The sequence below is a fragment of the Notamacropus eugenii genome, chromosome 2 (assembly GCF_028372415.1).
Source record: "Notamacropus eugenii isolate mMacEug1 chromosome 2, mMacEug1.pri_v2, whole genome shotgun sequence".
NCBI classification, from domain to species: domain Eukaryota; kingdom Metazoa; phylum Chordata; class Mammalia; order Diprotodontia; family Macropodidae; genus Notamacropus; species Notamacropus eugenii.
In genome coordinates this window covers 531646403-531657264 of record NC_092873.1, presented here as the reverse complement: position 1 = coordinate 531657264, position 10862 = coordinate 531646403, and the positions used below count along the sequence as shown (strand labels likewise).

Here is a 10862-nt window from a genome sequence, read left to right as displayed (position 1 = left end):
GCAGGGAAGGAACATTGCTGCTTGCTGAATTTTAGAATTTGCCCTTTAATTGTAAGCTAACTGTGCCTCTTCCGAGCTGATTTGAGTCACGTACCCTCTGTCTGCCTCAGTTTCCTCATCTATAAAATAGGGATAGTAATAGCCCCTATCTTCTAGGGTAGTTGTAAGAATAAAATGAAACGAGATTTGTGAAGCTAGATGTAAATGCTAGACGGTCATTATTATTATAATTAGCTTGGAGAGGGCTGGTGACCTGAGTTATCAGGTCCTGGACAAAACACCTTCTCGCTCCCCAGGGTCCAACGTGTGTGTGTGTGTGTGCGTGCGTGCGTGCGTGCGTGCGTGCGTGCGTGCGTGTGTGTGTGTGTGTGTGTGCCTGGGAGGCAGCAGGGTTTATCTGTATTTGCTGACCTGGATTCTAGAGCTAGCTCTGCCCTGTCAGTCTTGAAAAGTGTATTTCAGCTGTCTGGGACCCCTATCCTAATTTGCCAAGGGGGAGGGGTGAACTACATGCAGAGGTTTCAGCTTTAACATACTAAGTTCTATTCTTCTAAATATCAATATTGTAATAACATTTAATAAGAGGAAGTACATAGAGGACTATTGGTAGAGTCAGGAAGACTTGGGTTTGAGTCCTACTTGTAACACAGACCCTAGGCAAGTCACCTAGCCCCTCCATGTCCCCAAGTAACATTCTAAAACCCTGAGTTTCAGAGAAATGCTTACCTGAGTCTTTGGAGGAATTCCCCAAGATAGTGGAGGATGCTAAAGTAATAATTAATAATAATAATTTGATCCTCATGACAATCCTGTGAGGGAGGAATTAGTTATTCTCAGTCTTATTTTCTGGGAGAGGAACCTGGGGCTCAGAAAGGCAGTGATTGCCCAGGGCAACCCGGAAAATGAGGCACGATTCTGCCTGTTTGCCCAGCATGGCTACAGTCTACTTCTGTCTCACAAGTATGGACCAATCAACCAAACTAAAACTGAAATGGACATAGAATTAATGATAGACCACACTGTTCCCCCGATGAAATTTGGAATGGTCCTCAATCTTTCTAATGAAAATCCAAGGGAGAATACCTTTGTTCTAAAAAAGACGGAGTATGTGCCCAGGGAGCAGAGGAAGGCTGAAGTGGAAGATGATGTGGAAGTATCCCTTGATGACCTGAAATTCAGCAAGTGCAGTGATATGCCCTTGGCATGTCCAGGGCTGCACTAGTCAGGGAGAGTGGAAGGGACCCAATTTACTGTAACCTGGGAGGCTACCTGGGACAGAGAAAAAAAAGAACAAACCCATCTAGGAAGGGGACCAGCCAAGGAAAATGGCCAAGTCTTCTCCTGACCCAGAAAGCAGCTTAGCACCAGAATCCTTGTTAGGGAAATCTCAAGTCTCTGCTCATTTTCAGTAGAAGATGGAATCTCAATAGTACTGCATTAAAACAAAACTTTAATGCACTTTCATCCAGATGCTTCTATAGGATGTTTCTATGGCCAAACCTCTTGTAGCAAATGTTATTCTACTAAAGAAAAATTATGCCTATGTCATTCTAGAACAACAATTTGTCAAATATGGGTCTGAGATTAATTTCAAGGCCATAAACGCTCTGAAGGAGGCAGATTTTGATAACGTTTTGTTGTGCTTTTTAAATGAGTCCATATCTGAAGATTTGATGGGGATTTATTTGTTAAGCTGTGAGGCACCGTTCCTTCCTATAAAATATAATCTACATAGTTTGAAGTCCATTTTCATTTCACTGCCAAACTTGGCACCACAACAAAGAAATATGCTGAGAAAAGACACAGGCTAGCATGACAAACACCAGGCAAAAAAGATAAAGTTACAGGTGACCTGTGATTTAAGGCAGCTATGAGAGAGAAGCAAAAGCTTCATTTTGTGGGGTTTCTCCTTTCCTCTGAAAAATGATTGATCACCAGTGATCAGGCTAGGTTTGTGTGACACTAAACAAAGACTATGGGGCAGGAACAAAGAGTCCAGATAGGCATCAGGGAGAAAGAAATTTAGGTCTTCTCAGGGCCACTCTTTACCTCTAAATTGGAAACTATTGTGCTTAAAAGAGGGCCATTCAAGCAAAGGAGTTGATGGATACAGAGATCACTTAGACCTGGCTAGAGGTAGAAACACTGAACATCATGTAGCTGGAAAGAATGGACAGAGTGCTGGGCTTAGAGTCAGGAAGATGTAGGTTCAAATTCAACCTCAGACACTAACTGTGTGTCCCTGGGCAAGTCACTTAACCTGTTTGCCTCAGTTTTCTCATATGTAAAATGAGCTGGAGAAGGCAATGGAAACCACTCCAGTATCTCTGCCAAGAAAACCTCAGACGGGTCAGGAAAAGTCTGTCACTCTGAACAACAACATCACAGCTGGAAAGAAGCAGCTTTGGTATCGGAGGACATGGGGTTCAAATCCCAGCTCTATTACTTTTACCTGGATGACCTTGGGCACTTTTCCTGCACTATAAAATAAAAGGGTTGGAGGAGAGATGTCTAAGGCTCATTTCTGCTCCAAATCTCAGATGTTCTGATTATCAAAATTTTCCCTCTCTACTACAGGAAGAAAATTAAACTTGGGAAGTTACTCTGAAGCACTCCTGCTTCCTTGAGGCCTTGTGCCCCTAAGGGGGATTCTAGCGAGATTCTCCCTATCTCACCAGACTGGGAGCATTGGTTCCAAGGAAATAATACTTCCGGAGGGAATAGAAGTCTTAAAACCTGAAGTTCCCCACATTGTTTAGGACCCTAAGGAAAATGAAATAGGAGAGGATCTCTGTTCATATCTCTCCTCACATACTAAGTGTGTGACTTTGAGCAAGTCTCTGGGCCTCAGTTTTCTCATCTGTAAGTAGGAGACTCAATGCATAGAGTGATAGACGTGGAGTCAGGAGCATCTGATTTCAAATCTTACCTCATACACCAGCTGCGTCCCCCCGGACAAATCATTTAACCTCTATTTGCGTCAGTTTCCTCATCTGTAAAATGGGAATAACAGTATCTACCTTTTAAGGTTGTGAGGATACAGTAGTGACATTGCAAAGCTCTTTGCAAACCTTAAAGGGCAGGTGCATGTCAGCTGCTACTGTTATCTGTAAAAGAGGAGGCTTGAAGTGCGCGGCCCTGATGCCAGATCAGAACGCAGGGCTGCCTCCTTCCTCGCCCAGATATGCCTGCTCATCCACGTTGGCTCCACACCTGATCTCCCGTTTCCATTTCCTCCAAAGCCTTCCTCCTATTCCTTTCTGGTGGGTACTGGGGCGTGTCCCTCACAACTGAGCTGGGGCTTGCGCGTCTGCCTGGTGCCCTGCGGGCCGCGTTTCTGCGCCCCACACCATCCCCCAAAGTGAACCTTCTCTTCACCTCCCCAGGAGGTGATGATCACTGTATCTCCACGCAGAGGCAGGAGGCAGCGGAGGAAAAGGGGATCGGGGAACGAGGGAGGCTCACCGGCTCCGCTCTTCCCCAGGCTCAGACGCGCAGTGGAAGGTCCTCGGGTCCCCCGGGTGCTGTAGAAAGCGCTCAAGGAGAGAGTGTGAAAGCCTAAGCAGCGCAGGGCAGTAGGGGGAGCGGAGCTGGGGTTGGTGGGCTCCCTGACCGAGAGGAGTCCGAGCGGAATCCTCCCCGTGTGCGCTAGCAGGACGCGAACTGGCTGCCAAGAGGGGCGCGGAGTCCTAGGGGCCGCCTCCTCCCGGCGCCCCGGGGTGCCCCGCCCCCCTCAGCCTTATAGGGAGGCGGCGGCCGGACTCCAGCTTCTCCCCGAGCTGGAGGGCTGGCGTACAGGGTGGGCGCGGACGGCGCGGCGCCCTTGACAGAGCGCCCAGGGTGGCGGCGAGCTAGCTCCGGGGGAGCCGGGTTGCGGCGGCGGCGCCGGGCACCATGGCCGGCTGGAAGGCCGGAGCAGCGGCCGCCGCCAGCCTCCCGCTGCTGCGCGTCCACGGACCTCTGTCCTCGCCCCAGTTACGCCTGCTGCCGTCTCCGAAGGCAACATGAAGGAGCCGGCGGGCGGCATGGGCGCGCCGGCGGGCTCCCCCTTTTGCAGCCGCCTGAACCACTCGTACCCGGGAACGTGGGGGTCCGAACCAGCCGCGCCGCTGGAGGGCAATGGCACGGGCCGGTGGGCAGCTGAGGAGTGCGGCTCCGTGTCAGTCGCCTATCCACTTGCCATGATGATCACGGGCATCGTGGGCAACGCGCTCGCCATGCTGCTCGTGGCCCGCAGCTACCGTCGCAAGGAGAGCAAGCGCAAGAAGTCGTTCCTGCTGTGCATTGGAGGCCTGGCACTCACAGACCTGGTGGGCCAGCTGCTCACCAGTCCAGTGGTCATCGCCGTCTACCTGTCCAAGCAGCCCTGGCAGCAGCTCGACCCGTCGGGCCACCTGTGCTCCTTCTTCGGTCTCAGCATGACCATGTTCGGCCTCTGCCCCCTGTTCATCGCCAGCGCCATGGCCGTGGAGCGGGCGCTGGCCATCCGCGCGCCGCACTGGTATGCCAGCCACATGAAGACACGAGCCACGCGGGCAGTGCTTCTGGCCGTGTGGCTGGCGGGGCTCTCCTTCGCTCTGCTGCCGGTGGCCGGCGTGGGCCACTACACCGTCCAGTGGCCCGGGACGTGGTGCTTCATCAGCACTGGCGAGCGCGGCGCCAACTGGACGGGCGCGGCTCAGAGCCGCGGCAATATCTTTTTCGCCTCCACTTTCGCCTTCTTGGGGCTGACAGCACTGGCCGTCACCTTCGTCTGCAACCTGGCCACCATCAAGGCGCTGGTGTCGCGCTGCCGGGCCAAGGCCGCGGCTGCCCAAGCGGGAGCCCAGTGGGGCAGGATCACCACCGAGACAGTCATCCAGCTCATGGGAATCATGTGCGTGCTCTCTGCCTGCTGGTCCCCCTTGTTGGTAGGTCTGGGCTGGGAAGGGGGAGGTTGGGGTGAGGGACGCACGAGCATTCCCGACTGGGTGGAGGTAGGTATGACTAGGTACAAATGTACGGGGAGGGAGAGGATCCTGGCAAAAGGGTGTGTGTGTGTGAGTGTGTGTGTGTGTGTGTGTGTGTGTGTGTGTGTGTGTAGGGGTTGTCTAGAGAGAACTCACCGGGAGGGAGGGATTGGGGCAGAAGTCTCATCCTCTTCTTGATGAGAGGATCACAGGATTATCAGCTGTTGCTTAACGGTGTGGGGTGGAGGGGCTGTGTGTGTTCGTTGTCTCCTTACCCCAACTGGCAGTACCCTCTGTTAAGAGTTGTGTGACATTCTCACAAGCCAAGACACTTTGGGAGCTTGCAACTCACACTGTAAGGACCAACAACAGGCACATATATGGACCCGGCTTTCAGGGTGGCGATGGGACTTGGTTGGGGTCAGAGAGTCAAAGCTGGAAGGGACCTCAGAGGCCCAGTCCCCTAATTTCACATACGAGGAGACTCAAGGGCCGAACTTGCCACCCAGTGCGCGTGACGGGGAAGATTTGAGCCCCAGGATCGTACTCGCCAGGATCCAAACGACTCGGTCTTTCTTATCTTATTTGCTCCTGACAGCCACCCTCGGGTGACGTGGCGGATATTATCATCCTCCGTTACGGACAACCCAATGTCGACACTGTCATTGCCCACGAAACTTATCTCTGATCAAGATTAATTAATAGCTGTCAGAGGTAGGGGTCGAACCTACGACTGCCCCTGACTCTCCTCTAGATCGCTGTCACTCTCTCCCAGCACCGCACGTTTTGGGCTCATTTCAACCCGCTGTCGCGATATGAAGGCAGCTCCTACGCGCCTGAAACGGAGCGTCCTCAGGCGTCCCAGTTGTATTCCCCCAGATGGAAGTGGGGTTCGACTGGATCACTATCAGTCAGCGGCCTGGGAGTCTGGGCCAGAGAAGCCCCTTCTCTCTAAGGAGCCCCTCCATAGAGCCTCTCCATCCTGAGAGCTCCAAACACTTCCACAGGACGTCCCCCTTCCTTGAGACACCTCCCTTCCCTTTTCCTCTGTGGTCTAAGCAATCTCAGATGGACTCAGACAAGTGTAGTTTACTAAGGGAGGCCAGGATGCTCTCAACTGCCCTTGTGCCTGCTGGTGTGGGAGGCCCCTGCTCGGGCAGGGGCTCAGGGGGCTCCTTCAGGTACAGGGGGAGGGAGAGCACTTAGCTTTCAGGCCTCTGAACCCAAACACCCAACCTCTGCTCCTTTCTTTTTCATTTTCTTTTTCTTTTTAATTTGAAATTCACAATCACAAATATTCCATATACAGAAAACCAAAAAAAAAAAAAAGAGGATTGTATTTAAAACAGTGAATTTATATTATTCATCTTTTAAACAGTTGTTTTTTAGAAGTGATCCTTGGTTGTGTATTTTAATCCTTGCTACTCTAAGCTAAATACGTACTTTTTAAAAAGGAAAATCAGATAGCAAACTGCCACATTTTATTTAGACACACAGCCTGGCGCAGCCTGGCACAGAGCTTAGTAAATACTTGCTTCCTTCCCTTCACATGAAACAACCCCCAGGGATTTCAACAAATTGATGACCATGGGTCCAAATTTCCCTCCCTACCCAGCTGCTACGTTATGTTCCAAAGACAAACTAAGTTCAGGCAGGATGGTGTGATGAATAAAGCAGCATTCAGATTTCTTCTGACATTTAGTATACCAGCAACGTAACCAGTAGCAAGTTCCTTCACTTCTCTCAGTCTCAGTTTCCTCCTCTGTAAAATCAAGATCAGAATGCCTGCAAGTCCTCCTCCTCAAAGTTGGATGTGAAGACTGAATCCAACGGTCTGACTGGGATTTGTCTTATTATCACACGTGAGTTGGTTGTATTATCAGCCTTAGTAATTGTGTGATCTTGAATAAGTCACTTAAGCTTCTTGGCCTTTGGTCTCTCCTTGTCTATAGAATGAGCTTGTCAAAGAATCAATGCACTTGGACAGGAAAAAAAATACGTTTTTATTTTTACTAATATCTAACTGATTTAGCATATCCTTCAATCACAAATTTAAACGCACACATATGCATGCACGTGTTCGTATGTGTGAGTGTATAAGCACCTGAGAAATGGACTCTGGGCATCACTAGACTGCCCAGGAGACCTATGAACTAAAACAAGTTCAGAACTCCTAGACCAAATGATGTATATGTCCCCTTCCAGCTCTGAAATATTACTCTAGCAATAAAATTCCTTGCACATTTTAAAGCACTGTCATTATTATTAACAATCCAGTGGTTTAATCAAAAACTGCCAACAGTTTAGATGCTTTTACTGCTAACATAGAGAAAACATGCTGGAATGTGTGCAGTGAAGAGGGCCGGATTTGGAGGGGCGGGGTCTGCGTCTCCTTGGGCAAGTCATTGGGCTGCCCCAGCGCTCACGTTCTTCATCTGCCGAATGAGGTTAGAGGACCTTTTCTGGCTGTACACTTCTGCAATCCATCCCAGGCAGAATTAAGAGCTGTTACTTATATAAGAAAGGAAGGGACATTGGGCTGGGTCTCTTTTTCATTTCTGTTCTGGAATCTCCAGCATCTCAAACAGAGCCTGGTTCATAGTAGATGCCTAAGAAATGCTCCGTACTTGGAAATGACGAGAAATGTATTTTTGGTAACTCTGTGGAGTCTTCCTGACATGACAATTACTCCCCTCTGACCTCATTCTTTCCTGTTACTAGACAAGCTCCCCCAAACACAATTAAGCCACCGTAGCAGCAAATGCAAGCGTAACCCAGCCATTTAGATAGCATTATGGGGAGGGAGAAGGAGCATTCCCTGGTTTGGGAGTCAGAGGCCCTGGGTCTGAATGGGGCCTCCGATGGTCTTGGGAGATTGACTTCAGCATTTTGGGCTCCAGGGTCTGCCCCAAGAAAAAAGGAGCACACTGGAGGAGATGCTTTCCAATTCAAGACACCGCACATTCATCTCTATTTCATGTATTATTGTTGATCACATATGTATGCCTAAGGGCCCTTCCCATGTTAGGTCCTCAGTAGACAGAAGATGAGTAACTGGTTGGTTTCATTTAGAACTGCTCTTTTTAAAAATCATGACACTGGTGGATTCAAGAAGAATTAAGAGTCTGACAGCTGTTGTGGGAGATGTCAGGACTCAGTCACTGTTGAAGAAACATCACCCAAGTGTCATGAGAGGCATAGAGATAATACTTCCAGCCACTGGACTGTATCCATCAAAATGAGCAGTCAAACCTGCTAAATGGTGTCTGTACATTACTATCAGTGGAAGGCTTGAAAAAGACCTGAGACATCATCTTTTCCGATGCCTTCAAAGGATCAATTGTAGATTTAAAGCTGGAAGGGACCTTACTGGTCATCCAGGTGAATGTCTGTAGTCTACAGATGAGGCCTAGAGCACTTACATAACCCACTCAAAGTCACTGGGGGGAGAGCAGAAAAATGGGCCCTTGGCTCCAAACCAATGGTCTTTCCAGTCTCAAGCTTCCTCAAGTTCTCCTGGGGACTGCACCTGTACTAATGAGGCACAGAGGGAAGTGACTATTGCCCCCAGTCAGGAAGGAGTAGAGCTGAGACAGACTGCATTCCCTGCCTCGAAGACCAGAGTTCCTCCCATTACGCTGAGCTGCCTCTCCCTTGTCTGTCCTTGTAAGAAACAGTAGATTTTAAAATCAAAAAGTGAGGGCTAGAAGCTTGAGGAAAATCTTTGAACTCTTTTTTAAAATGAGAGAGGAAAAAGGAGAAGGAAAGGGAAAGAGGGAAGGGGAAAGGGAGGAGGAAGAAGTGAAGGAGAGACACACAAAGACAGAGAGAGAGAGAGAAAGGAAGAGACAGAGAGAGACAGAAACAGAGAGAGAGAAGAGATAGAGAGAGAAAAGAAGAGACAGAGGCAGAGAGAGAGAGAGAAAGAGAGAGAGAGAGAGAGAGAGAGAGAGAGAGAGAGAGAGAGAGAGAGAGAGAGAGAGAGAGAATGTTTCTGTTGACCAACAGATCTCTGCATGAAGCCTCAGCTCTTGGGAAGGTTCTACTCCCTTGTTTCATGTACAAAAGCCTGAGACACAATCTTCACGTTTCCATAGAAAGGTCTCCAGTCCAAAGGTGGATGGAGTTTGGACAAAGGTTTCTTTTCAGCAGAGGTTTGCTGATAGATGAGAAGCCATCCCTGTGTGTTTGTCCTTCATTGCTGAAGAAGACCATGCCATCAGAGAAATAATGACATGACTTGCACTTGACTTTGTTTTGAGTGAGGGAGGGCTGTGCAGGTCACCAGCCTCACTTCTCCTCCAGAACCATCTGAATCCAGTGACCAGGTATTCATCAAGATGACTGGAGATGACCCAGGATAAGGCAGTTGGGTTAAATGACTTAGCATCAATTCAGAGTCATCAAGTCCTGTAGTATTTCTCTGACTCCCTTTCCTATCGTTTTATAGGCACAGTAGTGATCTGTCCTATTCATGAACTTATCGACCGTTCTCCAATTCATGGGTAACTGCTTCAGATTTCGTTTGTTGTTTTGGAAATGGCTTATTCATGGAATCACAGATCTAGAGAGGGGAGACCTCAGATGCCTGTTAGTCCAGCTCTCACTTTGGGAAAGCTGAGGCCTCAGAAGCTTCAGTGATTTGTCCAAGGTCATGAAGGCAGGAAGATCAGATTATAAGAACTTGGGGTGACAGTAGCCTTTCCTCTGCTCTCTGCTGTACGTCCTTAATGTCTTTTATTTATGTGGTGATCATTTCTGGATATTTCCCACTTCCCTCCTTCTTCCCCCACCCCCCAGTTAAAATATCCCTTAGATAATTAAGATAATACTTCTACACAAGGAAAAGTAGTCAAACAAATACCGCCAACCTAGAGATATGCACTTTCTGGAACATTCTGCCTCTTCTTAGCTGAGGAGCAGGATATGTGCTATGCTATCTTTGGTTTTTAAAATTACTTCTCATTCACTTGCTATCTATTCTCAAAGATTTGAGAGTGGAAGAATAATGCTAATTAAATATTAATGATAACTAAAGCTCTGGGCTGAAATACCTCAGATAACACAGAAAGTCCTCTTTGCTCTTAGACAATTAAGACTTTAACTTTTGGGGTTTGGGGGGGTGAGGGAGAGAAAGAGAAATATTAACTCATAAAGTACTAATGTGACTATTTAGTCTGCACAGAGAAAGAGAATGTTTCATATATACTTGAAATCAAACCTGTTGTTTTTTTCAAAGAGTGCGCAAAATCTGAGAACACTTTATTTTGTTTTTCAAGTGACAGTCCAGTGAGAACCGTTCAGCTTTAATGCCAGAGTAAGAGATGACTTTCCAACTCTTCCCATGCCTAAGGTAGAGATCTGAGGTCAAATCCCAACCTAGATATTGATTTACGAAGCACTTTACATCCAATGTTTCATTTGTTCCTCAGCCCTGGGTGCTCAGTGCTGTTATTATCCTCATTTTACAGATCTGACAGACTGAGGCTAGGAAGTAGCTGAGATCAGACTTGAATTTGGGTCTACCTGGCTCCAGTCCCACTGCTCTACCCACTGCACCACCAAGTGTTATGTATAAGTTTGTGGATGGTAAGCAAGTATCCAACCAGCTCTGCTTAGCATGGACACGATCCACAGGTGGGGACTCACAGAACTCAAGGAACTCCAAGGCCCCTTCCAGAGTCTAGAAATCATTACCTATTTTATTACACTATAAATTACCTTTAATATGCCAAAGGATTCCTAAATAGGTAGTAGGTTAACTTTGTGCAAGTGATCATGTTTCACAATATGGGTGCAGGTGTGATATTGCATGAGGGTAGTTAACGATCCCCCTTGGCTCAGAATCCTGGGTTGCATTTGGGGTTTTGTAATAGAAAATAATTCAGCCTCTATATTAGCATTCAGAGTACC

The 10862-nt window shown here is 48.1% G+C and overlaps 1 protein-coding gene across 3 annotated transcripts in view; it reads left to right on the top strand.

Moving 5' to 3' along the window:
- Positions 1-3757: 3757 nt before the first annotated feature.
- PTGER3 (prostaglandin E receptor 3) overlaps positions 3758-10862 on the top strand; it is an 83912-nt gene continuing 76807 nt past the window's right edge. For 2 of the 3 annotated variants that reach the window (XM_072649839.1, XM_072649840.1), the window contains exon 1: positions 3758-4910. In XM_072649839.1, coding sequence (XP_072505940.1) covers positions 4005-4910 — 906 coding nt within the window. In that variant the 5' untranslated portion in view covers positions 3758-4004. The remainder of the gene's footprint in view (positions 4911-10862) is intronic. The other variant, XM_072649841.1, reaches the window with a different exon arrangement.